Below are 20,134 nucleotides of genomic sequence, written 5' to 3' on the forward strand. Positions count from 1 at the left end.
AGTGCCCTACCGAAAACTGTATTGATCTTGTTTTATAAAACCTCGATAATCAAATTAAAATTCTAGTTACTCATATTTGAATTCAGTTTATTCATGTTAGCAAGTCCAACTCACGGAATTAATGACTTCACATGCTGGATGGAATTCTGGAATCAATAGTTCATCAATATTCAAACAACTATAAACATTTCTACTCATGTTCCTTTCGTTTCGTTATTTTTTTTCCGTTGTTTTCAATTCGTTTTCAACCTCATGTTTGACAAGGTCCAGAATGAGATTCACTGGATGATGAAGTCGACTTGATTTTTTCCCAAATTTTCATTCGAAATTTTGACCTTTCATCTTTTCACAATTTCTCAGCTACACTATTGTTATAACAAACATCAATTGACTAATGCACTACATTCAACGAACTATACTCTATTGAAGACCAAAAATTAAAGAAAGCATCATTATTCCTATTTTTCTATCGCTACCACTAATGCCTCCATCGCTGGCATCGACAACGATGCCAGTTTACACTACTATCAATAGTGATCTACATTGCAAATAATGGAATTCTCTGTATCATTATTGGATTATCATATTAAATTCAAAAGACTTGTAAATAAATTATACTGGTCTACAGTGGTTTTGTTGCTCTAGATATAAGATTGATTTTGGGTGTATTTATAATCACAATTCATGAAATTATCAATGGTTCTGAAAGATTTGCTCTCGTTTTCTTTTAAATATGTATTTTCATTTTACATTACAAAAATTCGAAAACAAGAAACAAAGTAACAGAAATATTTATAATGTCAGCTTTATTTGGAAAAAAATATGATACTTTGAAGTGAATAGAGAGGGAAATTTCGAAAACATTTTATATTTCCATGAAACGCCATTTAAGAGCTTTTTTTTTATAATTTTTCAGAGGACAATCTCTTTTTGAAACCAGCAGTGATCGGTCATCATGTGACAATCCCATCGACCCTGATATCTTTCTTCCATTACTTTTAGATCCTGGTGGAACCGCTCTCCCTGCTCCTCACTATAATTTCTTAAATTATCTGGAAATTTATCCAAATGGTTGCGAAGTGTAACTTGATACTCATATTTGCTCCTAGAATCTGAAAGTCTGTCAGCATATTTTGTACAATTTCTTCATAATTTGGTGCTTTATGGTTACCTAGGAAATTTTCGACCACCAACACAAAACTTTCCCAAGCTTTACTTTCCGGAATAGTCATAACTTTAATAAAATCAGTGTGTTTCATCAATTGCCGTATTTGAGGACCATCAAATATTCCACCTTTCAACTTTTCCATACTAAGTTTTGGAAATTTTCTGCAAATATATTTAAAGCTTTTACGAATTGCTTTATCATTCCTAACTTAATATGCAATGGTGGAAGTATAATTTTGTCTCTGCTCACCAACGGCTCTCTTATTACATTAGCTTTACCGACAGTTAAATAATTTCTTTCAGGCGAAACATATTGTTCCCAAAGACGTTGCTTTGCTATACTGTCCCACCTACAAATGAAGCGAGGGTATTTCGTGTATCCACTTTGTTGACCAAGTAAAAAATTAACCATTTTTAAATTCACACAGATCGACCATTGATGCTCCGAGTAATTGATTTTTTCTAAAACTAATTTGACATTTTCATATTCTTCTTTGAGTTTTGTACAATGGGCAATTGGAATTGATGCAAATTCATTTCCATTATGCAGTAAGACGCATTTTAATTTTTTTTTACAGCTATCGATAAAAAGACGCCACTCTTTCAAACCCATGTCCAGAAGTAGCTTCGCAATATTATTACAGTATACCAATCCTTCATTTTTATCAAAAAATTGTAATAGCTCGCATCCTGTACGTTGTAATTGTAACTGTCGGTGCCAATAAATTTTTTTCTTTCAATCTTGAAGCTAACAGTTTTGATAAATTCAGATCATGTATTTAATCACTGAGTTCATTTTGAGAAAACAACTTTGGCGTAGATGTTTCACCCTCCCATTCACTTCCACTGGTAGACTGATTCGATTTCTATGAATTTGCAACATCATTGTTTCTGAGGGCATGCAAATCACTTTTGAAACATAAATAGGCCGAGGGAGATTTTCACTGTGTTAAACAGGACATTTTGTAGACTGTAAGTCTGGATATCTCCACGTTTGATTTCGATTAAAACCTTTAACATCTACTACGCAAAAGTAATAATCATCGAAATGATTCTTAGGCTCCATCCAGATCATAGTAATACCAAAGTCTAATCCAGAACGTTCTCCTTTTTTCCACAAACGCAAAGACTCAACGCAAGACCAACAAACTCTATTAGGAACCCATGATTTATCTAATTTGTCCATTTTAAAACCGAAATATTCAGCATAAGTTTCCTTAACAAAGTCTGTGATATTTCTGTTTTGTTTTTTTGATATATAAATACCACAAATATAATAGAATAAATCACTACTATATTTGCACTTCCTTCGTGACAAACTGATCTTTAAAAAGACAAGATAAATATATTAGAAAGGACACTCAACAATTGAAACAAAATATTAACATATAACAACTTATCCAGATTTCCGTGTTAGTACTTCAATATAATCAAATAACTGAGTTATCAGTTATTTGCATGTAGTACATCGAGTTTGGTATTGTTTACCATCAAAGCTCAAAGTTACACCTTTTGTTTTTTCACTTCATGATACTTTACGATTTATGGCTTTCAAATAAATAACCAATATAAAAAAGTATAAAAACTATGGAATAAGAAAACGTAAAAAAAATCCTATAAACTATATGAAATGGGTTGGTTGAATATGGAAAACATGAAACAAAATTTTGCCGTGGAAATGTGTATGATATATATTTGAAACCAGGAGATCATTCAATTACCAAATTTGCCAAATATATAACATCATTCCAACCTAATTTAAAATGAAAAGTTTCCAGCCTCACTTCGAACAGTTCTTTAGAATACCCTTCCAAATTGAAAGTTAAAGGTTATGCATTTTTGTATTGGGTGGATTGAGTTATATTTACTTGATATCGTTTGATTTATAGAGGTATTATTCAGGTAAGTGAGGGGGCAATAGAATAGAACTTTGTGCTTCTTGTGATAGAGATGGGATGAGAGAAAATTAAAATAATCATCATCATTTTTGTCACCTGAACCTGAGAGAGTAACTTCAACATATTCGAAGGGGTTGCCGGTATTATCAATCAATAACCACCCCACACACCGTCAGATGAGTGATCATTGGGTCCGAGAATCGGGTGCCCAGAGAAACTCTCATTATTCGCTATCATTTTCATCATTATTATAAATATTATTGAATCCCAAAATCTATGATATCCAATTTTTGTTGAACTTCGTATTGCTCATCATAGAAGTTGATTTTGAAGTTTTTTCAAAATGAAATGAATCTTTTTCAACTACAGTTTGTCTTTTCGCATTTTTTTTGTGAAAATTACAAATTTTTGCTTTCTACAACCGTTTTTTACTATTCTTTCTATAGCTCTACCGAAAATAAATGGATATTCTCAAAAGATTGGTCGAATTATACGAAAGTTATCTAGTTGGGTAAATTTGGACAAAAATTTTTTTCGGTTATTGAATTTAAATGATGATTTTCAAGATAGAAATGGCCGAGTTTGTGTTTATAAAGTTATTTGAAATTAGTTAATATATTTGTGTTCTAGATACCAAAAATATTTGTTATAACTTTTTTTAGTTATGTCTAACGAAGAATTGTTTGACATGAAACTCATGATATTTTTTTGAAGAGAAATGCCAAAAAATGTATGTGTTGTGATACATGGTTGAATTCGTTTTATCATTGAAATCGAAAAAATTGAATGTCTATATTGAAAACATTGTTATAATGGAATCCAATGATCGAAACGTCATATTGGAAATTTGTTCATACCAGATCAGTTACAAACACGAAACACCAGATACTTTTCCTCTGTTCATTTTGGTATTATTTTAAATGTGGGCGGTTGGGGTAACAAAACGAAACCTGGTAATTTTACTTTCTTCAAAATATCTCGAAAACGACCATTGATAGCCCAAATAGGCAGCTTCTTTCTCGTTCGAAAAATTTCTTCGAGAGAGCGATAGTAGGATCAGCTGACATAAAACGATCTCAATATGTCACAATTAATAACAGAACGTGGATGGAAAAGTTCAAAATATCATATAATTGTAGCATCAATTTTAGTATATTCATTAAGAAAATAATATTCCATTCCACATTGCAAATAATATTGTATTTGAATTCGGTACTTCTCAGAATGTTTTGTACGAAATTGAAACTTTCAGTTGATTTCTTTTCTGTATAAAATCGCGAGAGCTCTGAAATATTGCTCTTGGCTCCAAATTGTTTCCAAGTTCAATTTACTCAATTCTGGAGTACCCTATTCAAAAACTTTGTTATTTGAAAAAAGCAACATTGTGAAATGAACTTCACAAGGCCATGAAAAATATAACGTGTTAGGTATCACACGTTAAAGAGTAAGACCTCGTTACTCCCTAGCTCGCACAAGTTTCGAGTTTTGAGAGTTGTCGTTTGTAGGGGAAGATAGTTGGTTAACGAAAAACATATTTCAACATATTTTATTTTAACAGATATAGATATGAAATTTTAGTAATTTGTCACTTTTTCGTAAGGCATCTCCTTGATGAAGATCCGTCAACTATCCCAATGTAATCAACCTATTCTACTCGTATACACCCAGTATTTCATGAACGACAACACCAATTTTATTAACAAATTTGAGGACGATACAAATCAATTCAGTTATCTTATTTCCACTTGCAGTCAATCGATTACCGAATTGACTAAGCTTTTGCAAGGATATATGCAATTATCGTTATTATTTCCGCTAAAGTGAACCGCAATTACAGTCCTACTTGTTCTAGTAACCAATTGAAAGTTCCCTGATCATCTCCTTATTCCAAAACATTATTTTATTCAGTCATTTCGATCGGATACAAGCATTTGAAGTTATGTCAAATTAATAAATAAAGAGAAAAGAGGTTAGCAACCAATACTGATACTATATTATCCCTACTCTGATTCCCTTAGAAAATGTCATAGCATGTTCAGTCCTCCCAGACGTATGCACAGAAAAATAGTTGATGATAGAGTACGATTAGTTGAATCATAGTTTTACAACTGTTCTGGATTGGCTTCATTACAAAATCATCGAGTGTTACGTTGGTGTATGACAAAAAAAAAAATCAAAATGAGATTTCCAGTGAAGTTGGCTATTGGTTCGTTTAGTGCTTTTATTTTCATCATACCCGTGGGATTTGTGATATTTCCAAAACTGCTGACATCTAAAGTCAAAGGGGTGAGACACTTCGATGTTAAATTTCAATTTACTTCGAAAGGGAGCTAAAATCAAATTAATTTTTAACTTTCTTCCACTTTTTACAATTTTCATACACATTCACTGAAATCTTTTTTTTTTAGTTATATTCACCTACCAGTAGGTATCTAATTTCCACAAAACTGATTTTCATCTCCGATGTTGGTCTTATTTAGATAATAAAAGATTTTTTTTGTGGTATGCAAACGAACATAAAAAAAAAAACTGAAATGAAAAACTGTGAATTGAATTTTACTTATTTCTCTGCCATATACAGAATGTTTCCTAACTACGGTATGAAACTTCAGAGGACGATTCATTAGGTCGTTTTCAGAAAAAAAGTTTTCATGAATATATGTCCGCAAATGCTTCGTTTCTCAGATACAGGGCATTGAAGTAAGTTGAAAAAATGTATTTAGGAAATATCATGCACTTCCTTACTCAGATTTGGTTGAAATTTGCTACAGTTATTTAAAGTAATGAGCCGCTTATTTCTTCCTAACTGGATTGAAATTATTAGGTTCAGTGGAGTCTCATTGGGCACTACAGCCAACAATATTGGGAAATAGTTGTTTTCATTTTTTTTACATAAATCAACTGAAAATACAACTTTTTCGTTGCTTATGTTTACTTCATACCTAGCTTCGCTTCCGAGAAAAATAAATGGAGGCTACTTTGAAGATCATGAACAACTGCTTTGGAGACCAGATGACGGTTAGAGTTTTGTCAAATCAGTGAAAGAGTTGTCAATTATCAGTGATTCTATTTTGAATAATTTTACCAGAAACGGAATAGCTGACATGCACTTCATTCATTGATTAGCGAATGGAAATGCGGAAGATGCACGGAGAAAGTACCAGAACTGATATCTCAAAAGAGTAATAGTATGTGCGAAAACATTTACGACGATATATGCAAAATTATGTGAAACTGGGAGGTGTGACGAAAATGCAATAGGTGGAATACCATAAACTGTAACAACGCCTGAACTAGAAAAAGCTATACTTGATGCGATAGAAAATGATCATTCAAATAGTACCATCAAGATTGCACTGTAGCTGAAAGTCAGTCCAAAAACCAAATGGACAGTTTTAAAAAGAAATCTCCTATACCTATACCCATACAGCGGGTTCAAGCTCTACTGCCTTGCGATTTTCAGCCAAGGTATATATTTTGCAGGTGGTTGATTCATATGATGGCACACAACAATCATTTTTTATCAAATATTTCATTTACGGACGAAGCAAATTTTTCACGAGATGCTATTATGAACTTTCACAAGGACCACTTCATTTGTATATTAGCAAATGAAAATGCGAAAGAAGCAAAAAGAATTTACCAGGACAGATATCTCAACGAAGTCGTTCCAGCTCATTTAAGGGTTCTTGCTCATCAGCGTCTCAACATCACCTACCCTTATCGCTGGATTGGTCGTGCAGGTCCTCAAATTGGCCAGCTAAGAGTCCTGATATGAATCCTCTAGATTTCTATTTATAGGGTCATCTCAAGGCTCTTGTCCATAAAACTCCTGTAGTAGATGTGAATGACTTGAGGAATCGAATAATTGACAATTGCAACGTCATGAGGAATACTTCAGGTATTTTTGAACGTATCAGACAGTCGATGAAAAATCGATTGAAGTGTATTTTCTCAGAAGATGGACATTTTGCACATTTTTCTAACATCGAAATTGTTTATTATTTACTTTTGGTTTTTATTTATTGTTGTCCAAAGATAATTTTGAGAAGTGATTGTTTTTTCGAAAACGAAGGTTGATATGGAGAAAATAAAAGCGACAACACATTTGTATTTTCAGTTGCTTGACATGAAAAAATAAAAACTGCAAGCATAAAAAGTCAGTGGCGTTTTTCTTCCTCATTTTTGTTGGCTGTGGCGCTCACTGAGACGCCACTGGACCTAATAATTCCAATCTGGTTAGAGCTAAATGAGTATCTTTTACTTCGAATAACTCTAGCAAATTTCAACGAAAACGGTGTAAAAATATTTTTGATATTTTATAAATAGAAATTTCAACGCCCTGTATCTCAGAAACGAAGCAACTCCGGACATATGCTCATAAGACTATTTTTTCTCAAAACGACCTAACGAATCACCCTCTGAAGTTTCGTTCCGTAGTAAGGAAACACCCTGCATGTATTTCTGCCAAGGTTCTGCAAATCCAATCGTTCGTATTTATACTCCAGACGCTGAAGCTATTCTCGAGTTATAATCAGTATTTTTATTTTGAATTCGAAAAAAATCTTCCAACAACTTGTTATATCAAAAATAAAAATTCAAAAATTTTCAAAACATTTCAATTTCTTTTCATTTGTAGACCAATGTAAATCCTTTTACAAATATAAGAAAAAGAAAAAATTGATGACAGCGTGAAATTCATTAACACAAGTAGAAGATACTGTGTGTATAAGAGAACAGATAGATTGAATGGGGATCAAACATACAACTGATCAGATGGGGAAAATTTAGGGGTAAAAAATCATTTTTTTTGCTTTCCACCGAAACTGAGTGTTGCAGAGTGTTCAATACAAACGTTCTAGAAAGATTTATATTTTGTTATGTATCATTTTTCCACCTGTTCCAACAAAATTTTCTGAAAATCATTTGCTTTTTATATTTGGTGCCCATTAGGTACATTTAATTTTAATGCAGAACTATTGAAGAATATATCAGAAAAAATGCAATTTGTAGAAAAATCCAAATTCAATAATTTTTTTAAATTTTTTCTACACAACACTAAGAAAACGCATCAATGAGAAGTACAACTGATGATTCTGAAAAAAAACTCTTTTTATCTTTTGACGAGGCCTACTCAAGTTCAACATCAGAATGAAGAAGAGTGTTCACTGAAGTTCATTTCGTTTCACGCCTCTCTACTTGGATCGACTTCCATTATGATATAATATATTGGCCGATACCTTATTGTGAGATTTTCATTGGGCAATTAACAAAACCGCAACACGTGTTTCGCTATATAATAGCTTTCTCAATTGTTTTTATACAAGTATAGAAACGCTTGAGAAAGGATCACCTCAGTTAATTCTGCATATCGGTAATGAAGCTAAAAATGAGGTATATTTTTTGTTGAATAACAAATTGAACTATTGCATATTAGAAATACCAAAAGGTGGGTATTATCATAACACTAAATTATTTTCATGATAGATCCTTTTTTTTTGCCCTCAGACGCATAGTCCATAATAGCCAGACACTATTTTTTTTCTTCTCTAGCTTCTTTCCTAAACAAGGGATAGGGTTTTAGGGTATTACTTTTCACACCCAGGGGTCGATTAGAGTTACTTTGCACAGAATACATAATAGGTGGGTCGCCGAAAGAAACAATTTCAAGGATGAGAAAATGTGTACATCGGAATCACATTTAGTCTCGTCCACAACTTCAGGTTACAATCATTCAGAAATTTCATCATAGCAGCTTCTACTTGTGATTTGTTCAGTGATAATAAGTGCAGTATACTCAAAAGTGATATTATGGTATTCACGTATCAGATATGCAATGTTTTACAGTAAACTTTCCCCTCATTTAAAATATTTTGAAATAGGTGTTTTTAGGCAAAACTTGAAAATTCAACTACTACGTGAACAAACTCGACTACTCAATAATTTGTATTTCTTTTTGTATTTTCTTTTTATTTTTTGTATTTGTTACGTGGTAGAACAAACCTGTAGTGTTCTACATTGTAGTTTTGAACTTCCCCTCTTGGTTGTTATATTCTATTTCACCCAATAAATATTTTTTTTAATGAAGTATGCGTTAGTCAGGTCCTATCCTCCGAAGCCCCCCCCGATACATACATTTGGAAGGGCGCGCCAGCATTATCAACCAACGACCACTCCCTACACCGTGGATCAATGATCATTGGGTCCGAGAATCATGTGTCCTGAGCAAGCGTAGTGAGCCAAGAATGACAGCCTTCTGCATCCGTCCGGCTAAGATGTCTGCCTTAGTGCGGCAAGCCGGTATGATTTTAAGATTCGAGAGTAGATAGGGGATCGTTCAACCAAGGACTGAAATAATCAGAACAACCATCTTGACAGAGTGGCCTGGTGGGGTTCGATATTTAATCCGTTTTTCCTTCTCTTTTCGGACGATATTCGTCTCGCCAGGAGCTGAAAGCTCCACGACAATATCGTCTTGTTCTGGTGGTCGAGAAGGACGACATTAGGCGTATTAGGTTGTATGAGCCTGAGGGTGGGGAACGAATAGTTCCAATAAATTCAGCACTTCTCGTTCCCCACAACGGATTCAATATCCCCCGGAACGTAGGGCAACACCGGGGTCTTGTCAATACCGTAAGAGTGTCGTAGATGGTAATATAGCACTCTCAGGGACGCGTTATGTAGATGGATATAGGCTGAGACCGCATATGCTGGACATGCTGATAGTAAGTGCATTAGGGTTTCGGGCGCCTCGCGACAGGCCCTGCACCTTGCGTCAGGTGCGTGTATACCCATCACGCGACTGTGGTAGACTAAGGTGTTGAAGTGTTAAACCTTTGTAAATTAATACGTTTTGCCAGATAAAGTTAGTGTACATGATTCACGCCGTTTATTTAACATGGTAGCAGAGCGTAGAAATTGCAGTAAAAGAATTAGTTGCCCTAGAAATAGAAAGGAAGAAAATGGCGGACAAAAAAGCTATCTCTCTGCCGGTATTCGATGGAAAAGACTGGGCCAAATGAAAATTTATCACTGGAGACTAAAAATTGCAAGGAAATATTGAATAATAAAATTCCGGAAGGTACAGGAAGTACAGCAGCAAGTATTGAACAGTGGAAGAAATCTGATGTAAAAGGTAGGTCCATAATAGTACAAGGGGTTGGTAATGCACAACTAGAACTAATAACAAACGAAAAAACAGCAGCAAACATGTTAAAAAAATTGAACGCAATATACGAACCCTCATCAACGGCACTAAAACTACTTGCCAAGAGAAAATTGCTGGGCTTAAAAATTAAACAAGAAGATGACCCTCAGGATTTTAAAACAGTATTTGAAAGGCACATAAATGAATTGAAGAATACTGGAGAAATTATTGAGGAAGAGGATCAATTGAATTATCTGTTGTTAGCTCTATCAGATTCATGCAGTACGATAATAGATATCATTGATGCACTAGCTCCAACCCAAAGAACTGTTGAATACGTTAAGTCAAAGCTGTTGATAGATTTCAAAAGTAATAATACAGAAGAGCACAAAAATACAAGTCTAGGTCATGTATTCAACTCACATGCTTCTAGCTCTAACAGATATGACGAATACTTCCAGAGAAAAGGAAATGAACAGAAATGTTACAGATGTGGACGTCTCGATCATATTAAACGCTACTGCAGAAGTTTTGGGGGTAGACATAGAGGAAGCCCAAATTATAGAGGTAATTATAGAGGATGAAGAAGAATATCAGCAAGAAATTCAGCGGAGGTTAACGAGAATCATAGGTCAGAAGGAAATTGCTTCCAGGAGATGCTAATGAAGTCAGAAAAAAAAGAACCAAAATTTGTTGATAATAACAAAATGACCTGGTTGTTAAATAGTGGCTGCAGTGAACATATTGTGAATACCAATAAGTATTTTTCAGAAGTTGAATGGCTAGATACAGATATAAATATCAAGGTAGGTGATGGATATATCATTAAAGCTCTTGCTGTAGGAACCATTATTGTAAATTCTAAAGAAGGTAACAGTGAAATTGAAACTGTAATAAATAATTGTTATTTTGCTCCTGACATGAATAAAAATTTGTTGAGCATGTCGAAAATTACAGATAATAATCACAAAATTTAGGCCCAAGAAAATTACTTAGAAATCATTAATAATCAGAACAAGGTTATCGCTAGAGCTAAAAAAAAACAAAACTTGTACGAGTTATCCGGTAATGTAGAATTTAATTTGATTTCTAACCATTCTGTTGTTCTAAATGAAAAAGAAAAGTGGCATAAGAAATTAGGTCATGTCGAATTTGATTCCTTGTCATACATGTGTAAGAAACAAGTAGGTGATGGGTTACCAAATTCCTCAGAGAAACAAAACATTGAATGTGAAATTTCTATAACCTCAAATTTAAAATTTCATAGTGACAGAAGAAGAATTAATGATTTATGTGAAATTATACATACTGATGTAAACGGCCCCATAAATCAAGAAGGTTAGGGAGGTGAAAAATACTTTGTAACCTTCGTTGATGATTTCAGTAGATTATAGTATACTGTATAAGGTCAAAAAATGAATTTTTTGATTGCCCTGAAAGATATTCATTATTAGTTCAAAATAAAACGGGAAAACGAATTGAAGAAATTAGGTGTGATCGGGGCACCGAATATCTAAATAAAAAGTTTTGCGAATTTGCTAAAAAAAACGGTATATGGTTGAGATCAAGTCTTAGTTACACTCATGAATTAAACGGGGTAGCTGAGAAATATAACCGCACCCTCCGCACCCTCATGAATAGCGCGAGGTGTTTATTAACTGATGCAAAACTAGATAATATTGGCCAGAATGTGTTAGAACAGCCGCCTATTTAAGCGATAGGGTAATAAAACAAAATAATTTTGACAAAACCTGTTTTGGAATATTTATGTGCAGGAAACCTGATGTATCTAATCTGAAATTATATGGAAGTACTGTTTTTGTCAGAATAACTGAGACAAAAAGCTGGAACCTAAATCTGAAAAAGGTACTTTGATAGGTTACTGTGATATGGGTTATCGCATCTTAGTAAATAATGAAATAGTTGAGAGTAGGCATGTTAAATTTATTGAACAAGGTGAGAGATACATAAGAATAACAGAAAAGAATGAAAGTGATGGAAAAGAAAATGGAAGTAGTGCAAAAGGGAATGAAAGTACTTTGATACGAAATGGATGTGATGGAAACGAATCAGACATGTATGACAACCCTAGTGGAGATGAAATGGAGTTAAATAACAGAGAACCTGAGAATATGACTGAAGGTGTGACAAATGAGAAACTGAAAAGAATCAGAAAGAAACCAGTATGTCATGATAATTATGTTATAGATGCACATTGTTCAAATGTAGTAGTTCCGAATACTTTCTCTGAAGCAGTAAAATCAATCGAAAGGGTTTATTGGCTAAAGGCCATGGAAAATGAATTGAGCAGCCTTCACAAAAATAAAACATGGACATTGGTACATATAAGTTCAGTACCAGATGGTGAAAAAACTATTCAAGCCAAGTGGACATTTAAAGTAAAGTCAAATAATCTTTTCAAAGCAAGATTAGTGGCCCTTGGATATCAACAACCAAGAGAACTAGAGGAAGAAGTCTACTCACCAGTGGCAAAGATGCCTACACTCAAATCCTTATTGTCAGTAGCATGTAGTAAAGGTTGGCATATAGAATAAATGGACGTTCAAACAGCCTTTCTGAATGGCAAAATGAATTCGGAAGTGTATAAGTACCAACCTGAAGGTTTTGAAAGAAATGAGAATATGGTCTGTCTATTGAACAAAGCTCTGTATGGGTTGCGCAGGAGCCCGAGAACATGGTATGATTGTTTCCATGAATAAAAAATTTGTCAGTTCAAGGTACGATTCCTGTTTATATATTAAAGATGTGGGAGAAAAATCTGTTTATGTCATTTTGTATGTTGATGACTTATTGTTGTGTAGTCCTGATCGCGCAGAGTTGAAATGTAAAAAAGAAGAGCTGAATAAGAGATTTGAAATGGAAGATTTTGGCAAAATAAAAAACTATGTAGGCATTGACATTGATTATGATAGAGATAAGAAATACATGAGATTTAGTCAAACGAAATATATCGAGTGTATTGCAAGAACATATAATGTTATAGAAAGCAAAAATTATCGTACACCAATTGAATCAAATTCAAAATTAGAGGCAGCAGAAACTTGCCTAGTCGAAATTCCATATAGAAACTTGATAGGCGCATTATTGTATATTAGTCAGGGAACCCGTCCAGATATCTCATTTGCGGTAAACTATTTGAGCGGTTTTCAAAATAATTATTCAAACACTCATTTTAAATATGCTCTTAGATTTTTAAAATATCTATATTCAACAAAAAATCTAAAGCTGAATTTTAACTCGTTTTGTGATGTACATGTTGATTGTTACGTAGATGCTGATTGGGCAAGCGATACTGTTGACCGTAAATCAAGAAGTGGTATTATAGTAAGAGTATTAGGAAATCCAGTTTTGTGGATCTCTAGAAAACAGAAAGTCGTTACTAGATCCTCATGTCACGCTGAATATATTGCTTTGGCAGAAGCCACAGATGAGGTTATGTTTCTAATAGGTATTGCAAAAGATCTGTCTTTAAATGTAAGTGAACCAGTCGAAATTTTTGAAGATAATTCTTCAGCAAAACATTTGGCTAATAATGTAAATTCTTCTAAAGATAGTAAACATATAGATGTTGGAAACTATTATGATCTTGATTATGTTAAAAGAAGAGATCATTGAAGTGTCAAAGATTTCATCTGAAGAACAGTTGGCTGATGTATTAACAAAAGCCTTAAGTTCTGTTAGGTTTGATAAACTAAGAAAGTTGTTAGGTGTTTATTAATATAATATGATAGAAACTTATTTATACCAATTGTGTATTAAAAATGTTTATATTAATGATATGATTCAAAAAGAAAGGAGGTGTGTTAAATAATAGTTTTTTTCGAATCATCTCTATGTCACCTGTCACTCCTGTATTAAGTGAGTGTGTGCTTGACAGTAATATGACAGGGAGTAAAATGGCTAAAACTGAATTCATATTTTTTTGTTTTTTTAGTGAATACGTTTATGTTGAACCTTTGTAAATTAATACGTTTTGCCAAATAAAGTTAGTGTATATGATTCACGCCGTTTATTTAACATGAAGACACCATCCTGGAAAGCCATGATGAACCCCTGACTTTCAGCCCACTCGACTGGTCGGTCGGTAGCCGGGCGGTTCGACGTGGGTGCTTTGTTCACTCAGTCAATCGGCCGATGTGTGAGTTAATGGTTCAAGCTCCAGACTGAACGCTCGATTTTCACTTGTTATCGTCCAACCCGTGTTAGGAATCACACTTTGAAAGGTAAGACTTCGTTAGTCCTTAGTTCGCACAATTTTCGACTCCTGAGAGTTGTCATTCGTAGGAGTGCGACAGCTGGTTAACAGAAAAAATATATTTTGAACATATTTTTTTTATATCATGTTCTCCCGTCTTACTGTTTCCATAAAATCTTTGGTTTGTTCCTGATATTCAGAACAATTGAAAAATATATGATCAACATCACATATTACGTTACATGTATTACATTGGTTTGAATCTAGGATTCCTATTTTGTAAAGGTGAGCTCGGTAGGATGCATATCCTGATTTCAATTTGATTATTGTGACAATTGTTTTTCGTTCGGAGAATTCCACCTCTAACATTCACCCCAATTCATCATCCGTACCTTGACTGTAATTAATTTTATTTCGTCCACTTCCAAAAAAAACCATGAATATTATATAAGCCCTCCATTGCGACTTCAAATTTTTAATGAATATGAACTCGTGTAAACATGCTGAGAGTTTGAAATTCGCAAAGTGTCTCGTGCTAGTTATACCTCATCAGTATGGCATAGATGAGAATAACAACACATAGAAACAAAAGGCAAAAATGTGTTCGAGTAATCCATTTGAAACAGCATACTGGAAGTATGCGCGATTCAAAGTGAAATATTGAAAATATCATCTCTTATTTCAAGAATATTCCATTGTATTTCTCAAATGTCATAATAGCGCATAATAATAATTCATCAAAGTTATTTCATAATGACAAGGTCTCAGACAGGAAGGAAAATATCCATTGTTCCATAAAAATAGAACTATCTGGTTTTTTATTATTCTCTCGTGCACGTGGGAGTGCGGATACCTTGTTAACTGTTCGGTGAATTGGTAATCTCAGTGGAAAATTGTAGGTAATGAGTGAACAAAAATTGTGGGGTATGCGGCCTCCAACTTTGATCACGACGACATTGATGCAAAAAGTGGTGTCATTAACTGGAGAGTAAATGTGAAACTATCGAAGTGGATGTTAGTTCGTTATATTCTCAAATTTATTACGATTTTCGTTGTATCTATGGTTTCATGATTTAACATGAAATACCTCTTTAGGTAAACACAACTATACTATTGAAAACATCATAATTCTATGAAAGTTCAAATTATATAAGATCGGAATTTCAACTTCCCACACGGTGATGCCCTGTGTGGAACCAATGGTTCCTGTGTGGAACCTTTGGTTCCACACAGTAGATACCTCTATTGGGTACCTGCGTCTCAATTGTTAAATGAATTCAACAATGTTGCCTCATATACTAGTCAGCTGATTCTGATAACTCAAATATCATTTCAACATGCTATTTAGTGAACTATTAGGTATTGGGTCATCAACGTTATTCATAATATTATGTTATTATTTCTACGCTCTCATAGGCATCCAGGTGCCTGTTGTTGTTAACTTGTCTAACTAATATTAATGAATCAAAGTCTGGAATGGTTTTGTTGCGAAACATGATGGGCGACTGGTGATTTTCCTGGTCTTCCATATTTTAGGTGTGCCAAGTGTTCCTTATATTTCAGTTTGATAGATCTTCCAGTCTGTCCATAATATTTTGCATTGCCTTCGATTTCGTGAATTTCAGACTTTTCCGAATTCTCGACTTCGTCATTTGGATTTTCTAAAAGGGACTGTAGTCTATGACTTGTTTCAAATACCATCTCTATACCTAGTTCTCCAAAAATCTCTCCAAAGTTCTTCGTGTTTCGGTGGTATGGAACTGAGATATATTTATCTTGGTTTTGATCGTTTTTAAAAGTCGAGATTTCGTTCATTCTCCACTTAAACTTGTTCTTCCTGATAATATTATCTACAATACCCCTCCAGAAACCGTTACTGGATGGTATATCCTGTATTGTCACTTTTTTTTGTAAACCTCCCATGTGTTAGAGGAAATGTCATGAATCTCTCTTGTGTGGGAGGAAATATCAAAAGACGATGCACTAGAGAATTCAACACAGCACGTTTGTGCTGTCCACAGTGATCTGAAATGTAAGGAAAATACCTGTAACTGCTTGTTTCCTCCCAAAAGATAACGGTTTGGTGTAGGGATAAAACTCCAGTATCTAGTATCCATTCATTGTTTTGTCTTACTGTTATTAACAACATTGTCAGAAGTGGAATGAACATAGAAAGTAGGTATTCTGTTTACGTCCGTCTGGCTAAAAATGATGAAAACATTAACAATGAACAAAACTATTCAATTTCAGGAGTACGTTGTTCAGTCTACAAAAAATGTGGTTTTCATTTCCAATATCCAATGTTTTTTTCGTATCAGTGCCAATACACGTATTATGACAACCCAATAAACATTTATTTTCTGAATACGTGAATCAAAACGTCTATTTTTCATTCAAAAAATGAAGGATAGTATCATAAAGACATTTTCAGGAGACGTTTTTTTGAAGGGGACCAGTCGCAATTTCTGGAGTTCATTGAACATAACCTGAGTAATACTTACGTCTCGGAAAATACATAAAAAATGTGATGAGCAATTTCAATTATGTTGACCAGCGTTATATCAATTTCTTCCCAAGAAAGGAGAAAAGCAATCTATTTCAAAATGAACTCATTACAAAAGCCCTATCGAAACAAATACTTTCTGATAAACGTTGAATTAACGGAAAACAAACTTTTGAAACAATTACTTTCATATGAACATTCAATCATACAAAAAGAACACTTTTTTATTCATTTTATACTTCAAATAACCATTATGGAATTGAGTCAGACAAAATTCACAGGATTGCTACACAATATAGTAAAGGTGAAATTTCACTCACTTCACTTTCTTCTCGAATGGCGGACATCAATATTTGAGAATACGATATTTGTTTTTTCGCCTCTTCAGCACCTATCTGGATTACATTACATAAAGAAGTACTCAATTCATTCCCAATATTAAGTGAAGAATCTATCATTCCTACTTATGTCACGATGAAAGTACGTACTGACATTCGATGCCGGACAAAAAAATTTTGTTTAAATTAAATGGGATATATTTTCTGCAGAGATTAATTATTGGATTTAAGTCATTCGTGATTTGGAAACGCGCTTCATCTTTTATTGATGCTGAAGAGACAAGAAGAGGAGTGTCTCAGCTCGAAACATTGATGTCCGACATTGAGGGTGATAGTGATTCATGTAATCACAATTTCACCTCTTTCATATACTATACTATACTATACTATACTATACTATACTACACTATACTATACTATACTATACTATACTATACTATACTATACTATACTATACTATACTATACTATACTATACTATACTATACTATACTATACTATACTATACTATACTATACTATACTATAATATACTATACTATATTATACTATATATGTACAGTGTCACCATTAAAGTGCGCACCATATGCGAAACTTTTTTTTCGAAAAGTTTCAATGAAGTTCAACTCCGGCACTTGTTTGTGCTTCAAATTTAACTCAAAATGATGCGGCCAACTACCACCCACTGACGTTCAGCGTTTGTCAAATTCAACTTTTTTTTTCAAGAAAATTGAAAAAGTGCATTTGTAGATCGAATTTAACAAAAAATTACTTGAAAAAGTTGTGTCTACGGCAATTTTATATCCATATGACAAATTTTATGCAACTAGGATAAAGTTAACGTTTTGCTTATTTTTGACAGATATCTATCTTCTTTATTTTAAAAAACAAGTTCGGTTAATTGTCATCAATTCATGTATACTTAACAAACTCATCATGGAGTTTAACTTTTCTGATACACTTTTACTTATATGGACATTTTTAGAGAGAAATTGAAAATTTGCTATAAAAATTTCAACATGACTGGTGCAAAGTTTCAATCACTTGGCTATTTTCTTAAACAAACCTTTGATTTCGAATTAGTAGAGGCAACTAAATGCAAATAATTTCGATAGAACTATTATTATTATTATAAATTTTAAACAACAATAATATTATAGAAAATACAAATGGGTACAAAAAATAACTCATTAATCTAAATGAGGTCAAACACTCATAGCCTACATTTCAGTATGTCGTCCTTCAAGTTCAATACAAATTATGGTCCTTCTACTGGACCATATATTGACATTTTTAATGAATCAGGGATTTATATTTGCACAGCTCTCGCGAATGGTCATTTCCAGATGTTGTATGTCAGTAATTGGTCTACTTTGGTACACTTTTTGTGACCAACAAGAAAAAGTCTGAAAGGTGTCAAATCGTGTGGCCAATAATGTTCCCAGTTCCGTCCAATAACTTTGCCTCTGAACATTTGTTGGAGGGACTGTTTTACAGCAACCGTGTGATGTATTGGTGCGTCATCAAGCTGATACCATAGGTCGTATTTAATATTCAAAGGCATATTATCTAAAACTTCACTAATCTCATTATTCAAAAGATTGAGATAACCGAAGGATGATAAATTTTTCCCCAAAGAAAAATGGCCCAATTATTTGGTCGTTAAGTATCCCATACCATACATTAGTTTTGAAGGAATACTGACCACCACATTCAACTGTGAAATTGGGATTTTCTTGGGCTCACCATCGGTAATTTTGAGAACTTACCGTTCCATTTGGAGAGAACGTTGCCTCATCTGTCCATAAAATTTTATACGGAAACTTTACATTTTTTTCTCTCTCTCTTTGAAACCAGAATGAAAACCCCAAACGGACATCAAAATCTCGTTCTTTCAATGTGTTAATAAAATTTGGCTTGTAAGGCCAAAATTTATTCTTTAATGAAATTTTTCTAACACTTTCTCTCTTGTAATCAGTATTTTTTATAATATCGGTTATGCTCGTTTGCCCGTGTTCAATAACTTTTAAACGAATGTTAAGTTGGGCCTCCTCATCATATCTACTTGGGGTGTGCTTTTTCTTAAATTGATACGCTATGGAGCCTGTTTATGTGAATTTCGACATTATCCTTGACACAGTTGTATGTTGAACATTTTCTCCTGGATGCCGTTCATTAAAAATGTAAGCTACTTGCGGGTATGGTGTATTCTCACCACATATTAAAACTATTTCTATTCTTTCCTGAAGAGACAACATTATTGCAACAATAACTGTTAAAAATTTGACAAGTAAATCAACAACGTGATTCAACGTGATTGAGCACCCTTACCGCCCTAGTTAGTGTTTATAAATAATCTGTAAATACTGAATATCGAAATTTTAATGTACTTTCAACTCTAGTAATTTTATTAATACTTATTGCTGTTTTTGAGTTGGGTCTGCTTTTTCAAAATTGAAGGTACTGACGTTTGTTTTAGAAAATAGCCAAGTGATTGAAACTTTTCACCAGTCATGTTAAAATTTTTATAGCACGTTTTCAATTTCTCTCTAAAAATGTCCGTATGAGTGAAAATGTATCAGAAAAGTTAAATTCCATGATGAGTTTGATATATATACATGAATTGATGACAGTTAACCGAACTTGTTTCTTAAAATAAAAGGGTTATTTGTCAAAAATAAGCAAAACGTTAACTTTATTCTAGTTGCATAAAATTTGGCATATGAATATAAAATTGCCGTAGATACAACTTTTTCAAGTAATTTTTTGTTAAATTCGATCTAGAAATGCACTTTTTCAATTTTTTTCAAAAAAAAAGGTGAATTTGACAAACACTGAACGTCAGTGGGTCGCAGTTGGCCGCATCA

The 20,134-nt window shown here is 33.5% G+C and overlaps 1 protein-coding gene across 2 annotated transcripts in view; it reads left to right on the forward strand.

Annotated features, from left to right (window-relative positions):
• The first annotated feature begins 5,113 nt into the window (after nucleotides 1–5,113).
• Nucleotides 5,114–20,134, forward strand: part of LOC111507454 (sensory neuron membrane protein 1) — a 42,861-nt gene continuing 27,840 nt past the window's right edge. Inside the window, exon 1 of one of the 2 annotated variants that reach the window (XM_074185217.1) lies at nucleotides 5,114–5,351. In XM_074185217.1, coding sequence (XP_074041318.1) covers nucleotides 5,223–5,351 — 129 coding nt within the window. In that variant the 5' untranslated portion in view covers nucleotides 5,114–5,222. Of the gene's footprint in view, nucleotides 5,352–15,329; nucleotides 15,524–20,134 lie in introns of those variants that run through there. The other variant, XM_074185218.1, reaches the window with a different exon arrangement.

This window comes from Leptinotarsa decemlineata, unplaced genomic scaffold, assembly GCF_025532065.1.
Source record: "Leptinotarsa decemlineata unplaced genomic scaffold, Ldec_3_MD MMD2_tig00026369_RagTag_RagTag, whole genome shotgun sequence".
Classification (NCBI taxonomy): Eukaryota; Metazoa; Arthropoda; class Insecta; order Coleoptera; family Chrysomelidae; genus Leptinotarsa; species Leptinotarsa decemlineata.